The following is a 4822-nucleotide window of genomic DNA, read 5'->3' on the forward strand; positions in this document are numbered from 1 at the left end:
TGTGTTACATTGGGGAAGGGGTTTTTCTTTTGTTTCCACAGGAGAAGAAAATCTACGGATACCATCACAATTAATAAAGATCCAATTTGAACAAGAGACACCTCTTAATTAGAAGAGATGATAGATCATTAAGCATCATGGCTGTTTAATCTAAACTAACCTGTAAAACTAACAAGTGCTTTTCATTTGATATATTTAACTTGCCAAAAGAGAATATCCCCAAAATGAGGGTTGGGAAAGGGTTTTGTTTCTGTCTTTTTAGAAGAATAAAGGTATCCAGGTAAGGAATGTGAAGACTACTGGACAAATGAGACATATAAAGAAAAAGGACAAATCATCCAGAAAAAAATGTCCCAAGAAAAAGTGTAAATTTCATAAATCTTCCCAAACGCTGGTTTCTACTATTCTCTACAGACAAATAATACAAATGCTCTTTTTGAATCCCAGTCCAATTAAAGATTAAGACTTCTTATTAAAGTAAAATCCAAAATCTCTGTCTCATGTCAGAAGAACCAGCTTATATGGGACAGAATTTGGAAAACTAAAATATGTACACCATATGATTGATACCTATTTAAGTTTTCAATAGGCAACTGCTGAAGGCAGAACCCACATTTGACAAGTTTCAAAGTGGCCAAAAACTGCTACTATCTAGGACTGACTGGCTCATACTGGCACTTTGTCTACCTGTCTACTCTGGATGTCCAAAGTGAATAACATGAGCCAATGTTTAGTGGGTTTCTGAGATTAAGGACAGTTGTTGAGGAAGGAGCTGTCCTGAGGCTGGAATGTAAAGAGCACAACATTTGCTTTGTGTGCACAAGGCTCTGGGTTTGATCCTGAGCCCCCCCCAAAGAGCTGCACTTTACTTAAAAAACAAAACCACTTTTCATCAAAACTTCAGGTTTATAGATATGAGATAAATGTAAGCAAGCATTTCGCAGTGTAGAAAGACAATATTGGGCAACATAAATCTTGGGAACATCTGTCAGTATTTACTGTGCTTATGATATAATTACCACTCCAAACTACGAAAAATCAAACTTAGAAATAATAATGTCCAGACCCAATCCTTCATCAGTTCCAGTCATTTTTCCAAGGATGGCCCACACTGGTTTTGCCACACACATGCAAAATGGACTTTCTCGTCCTTGACTCCAAGATATAAAGCCATCTTCTCATCTTTTCTTTGGTTTCTTAGGTTCTTTATCAGGGAAGAGGAGCCTCAGATGACGATGACTGCAGATCGACACTGGGGGCTAGGGAGATGGCACAGTGGTTAAAAAGCTTATTGCCCAAGTGTGAAGACCAGAGTTTTCATTCAGTGCACACAATGTCAGAGAGGTGTAGTGTTCCACCTGTAATGCCAGCACTCTGAGAAGAGGCAAGGATTCCTAGGACACAGTGACTGGCCAGGTAGGAATCTCCGAGAGCTTTGGGTCAACTCAAGCACCTTTGAAGTTGAAGAGCAATCAACTCTGGATGTCAACCTCCAGCCTCCTCAAACACCTGCACACATGAGAACATGCAGATGCATGTGCATGTACCATGCACACAAATACATGAGAAAAAGATGAAAGTAAATTTGTGAGATGCTTATAGTGCTTATGGAGTAACTGCTACTCAGAACTAGTGTAATCAAATCCAGAAGTAGTAAACTAGAGACCCAACCCCTGAAATAGGCCAAGGGCTTGAGAAGACTTTGTCTAGCCTCCATGTCTCCAACTCCTATGGAACCCAGTGCTCTGTACAATGAATATATGCCAGAGAAAAAGAAAACATTATGCTAAACTAGGTGTCTTCACAATCCTTAAAACAATAAACTACCATGTCTTATTGAATCTAATCATGAGATTCAATGTCATTTCATATATGTGAATGAAGAGAATTGATTAATCTTGCCACAATGTTGAACAATCATTTATTATAAGGAGTGCCATAATTTTAAAGTAGTTAGAATTGATGAAATGCAGCTTTAAAAATTCACACATTACTGAAAATTAGAGCTAACGTATAAAGTATTAAATGTGTAGCACATTCTTCAATCTATTTGTGATTTGTGTTTCACTTCTTTATTGAAATGACAAATGGGCCGGCGACTACGTTAAGTTCTCAGAGACGTCTAAAAGGAACTGCGAAAGTCATGGATTTTAGTTTGGAAATCCTTGTATTTTGTTTTCTAGAATCATGGGTTGTGGAGATGACTTCTATGTCAGCAATGTTAGGGATCTCAGAAGACCTGAGGCAGGTCTCCTGAACTATGTGTTCTCTTCAAGGAAAAAAACACCAATCAAGTGAATCATTAAGTTCATTGCTCCAACCTCCAGACAAAGTAAGCAATGAATAAAACTCCTCCCATTGCCTAGGACACTGTGGCATGAAATTACTCCCTAGCTTCTCAGGTGGAATGAGAAAACCGGTTATCTGTTCAGCAAATACAATCCACTCTGTGGCTTCTCCACATTGGGGAGCTTCCTAAATTCTCAAATGTCTTGGAACTAAGACAGAAAGATTGTGAATTTGAGACCAGACTGGGCTACACAGAAATACCCTGTCTCAAAAGAATGAAACACAAACAGATGTCTTCTATGAACTCTTTGAAAGGTGGGGTTCATAACATATTAATCAGTTTCTTGCTGAACCTGAGGCTCAGAACAAGATCACCTGGAAGTTTATGGGAGACCCTGAGAATCAATCCTTTCACGGTGCCACCACTGGCTATAAATGGACCCGGGTTGGGTTCCCTGAAATATGCTGAACATTTAGAGCTCGGCTCTGGCAAGCTCCTTAGGAGTCACTCGGTGAGGCCACTCAGTCACCAGCTTGTTTTCTCTCTTAGTCCCTCTGTCCTGGTGATTCTCAACTGAATCATCCCCGTTATCTGGGGAGGATGCAGGCTGTAGAACATTCCAGGAGAGTACTCAGAGACCTCAGCTATGGGTTATATAAAAACATTTCTACTCTATTTCTTTCAAAGGATGCCCCATTCTTCATGTCAACAACTTCAAAATCCGTTGGACACACCTGCCCCCTTTCCATCTTCATTTAGCTTCCTTGTTTATTTTAAATCTACAAAGCAAAGTCTTCTGGTCCCCGCTCTTGCTTTTCCCATTTAATTGCATTTTTCTTCATCTTTGCATTTTCTTCCTTGTTCCCCAGAGCTAGAAGGTAAAAATGTCTGGTTCTCACTGTTGGTGGTTTCCTTCTTCTTCTGAGGTAAGGTGGCTAATTTATACATCCCAGGAATTAAAACAGTCATGAATACTGCTGACCCCAGACAAGTATACAGAATTATTGGTAGATCTGGGTAGAGTCCTTGCAGAATTCCAGACAGTGCAGGAGTTGCCATCAGTCCCAGAGCAGCACCGACCAGAATAAACGCCGTAGATCTCCCGCTTAGGCTGGTGTACTGCTCAATCCAGGAAATGCCACTGGGAAATGTGGCTGCCATTGAGGCTCCATACACAGAAGTCGCGATCCAGAGACAAAGGGGGCTCTTGTCAAAAAGCACCAGAAACAAAGATGAGACAAGGCTGCCAACGTTACACAACACAAGCATGGTTCCAGGCTGTAACAATGTTGCAAAGAAGATGGCCAGGCCCCTGCAGGCCGCAAAGGTCCCCCAGAAGATGGAGTTTAAACCAGCTGCTTCAGTTTCTTTCATGCCAACATGGGCGGTGGCGAAGGAGAATAGGAAAGAGCCGTAGGTCACCTCGGCTCCAACGTAAAAAAAGAAGAAGATGAAGAGGAGGCAGAGCAGGGCCCAGTGGTACTTAGCTCTTCGAGCTCCCTGATCAGATGCCGTGGATTTTTTCTGTTTTGAGCTTTTCTTAAAGAATGGAGCAAGCAGAAAGACAGAAACTACTAGGCTATAGGTGCCGATGGAAGCGTACGTCCACAGCAGATTCTTGTCCTCAGGTACCGCAAGTAGAGAGTATGAGGTACCTGCAGAGGATCGGTTCAAGGCTGAACGCTCAAAGTCGGGCTCTGTGTAGTTCTGAGCGGACGCTGTTGTACCCCAGGCCAATTTAGCCAGCAGGGGTGACAGGAAGGCACCCAAGGCAAAACTGAAGTGCAAGGCCTGCATGTGTGGGGCTGATTTGTCCCCCCAAAGGTTCAAGATGAGAACATTGCCACCTGCCAACAAAAGAAGTGGTTTAAGTTAAACATGGCAATTTTGCTAGTATGTGTGTTAGTGAACAAACACCACTAAAGGTATGTGTCTGTATTACGCTGCACCAGCATGGCAAATATTCTAAGACAATGAAGACTGCACCTGATTCAACTCTGTGCACACATGGTTTCATACCTACACATGGACTACGCATGGAAATCTACTGTCTGATCAGCTACTACTTCTTAGAGCCATGAACATTAACAGAGGTTTTTCTAAAATATGCTGGCACTTTACTGGGAAATTTCATTCAATACACACACACACACACACACACACACATATGTATAAATGTATGCATACAGTTCAGACACAGCATCTACCCTTTTTGTACTTGCAATAGTAAATATTTTATTTATTTATTTATGCTTAAAAACAGGTGCAAAATACTGATTTAGAATCCTGAATTCACCGTATGTCCTGGTGTGCCTACTACAGGAAATAATACATATTTTGGATTTTGCCCTTAATGTTGTCAGAGGACCTACCGGATGAGAAGTTTAAAGCATCAAGCCCATGCATCTCTTTTTAAAAATCAAAGTATTTATAATCAAACAAAGCCTAAAGAATAAAATATTTTCCACATCTATAAGATAACATTAGACAGAGAAGGAAAGACTAGAAGGATGGAATATGGAAGGAAAAATA

The 4822-nt window shown here is 41.0% G+C and overlaps 1 protein-coding gene across 1 annotated transcript in view; it reads right to left on the reverse strand.

Annotated features, from left to right (window-relative positions):
• Positions 1 to 3041: 3041 nt before the first annotated feature.
• The window catches only part of LOC101999543 (sodium-dependent glucose transporter 1-like), a 24286-nt gene continuing 22505 nt past the window's right edge, over positions 3042 to 4822 (reverse strand). The window contains exons 4-5 of the mRNA XM_005363546.1: positions 3184 to 4137; positions 3042 to 3091 (exon numbers count right to left, since the gene is read on the reverse strand). Of these exons, the coding sequence (XP_005363603.1) occupies positions 3042 to 3091; positions 3184 to 4137 (1004 nt within the window). The remainder of the gene's footprint in view (positions 3092 to 3183; positions 4138 to 4822) is intronic.

This window comes from Microtus ochrogaster, linkage group LG9 (assembly GCF_000317375.1).
Source record: "Microtus ochrogaster isolate Prairie Vole_2 linkage group LG9, MicOch1.0, whole genome shotgun sequence".
Taxonomy (NCBI): Eukaryota; Metazoa; Chordata; class Mammalia; order Rodentia; family Cricetidae; genus Microtus; species Microtus ochrogaster.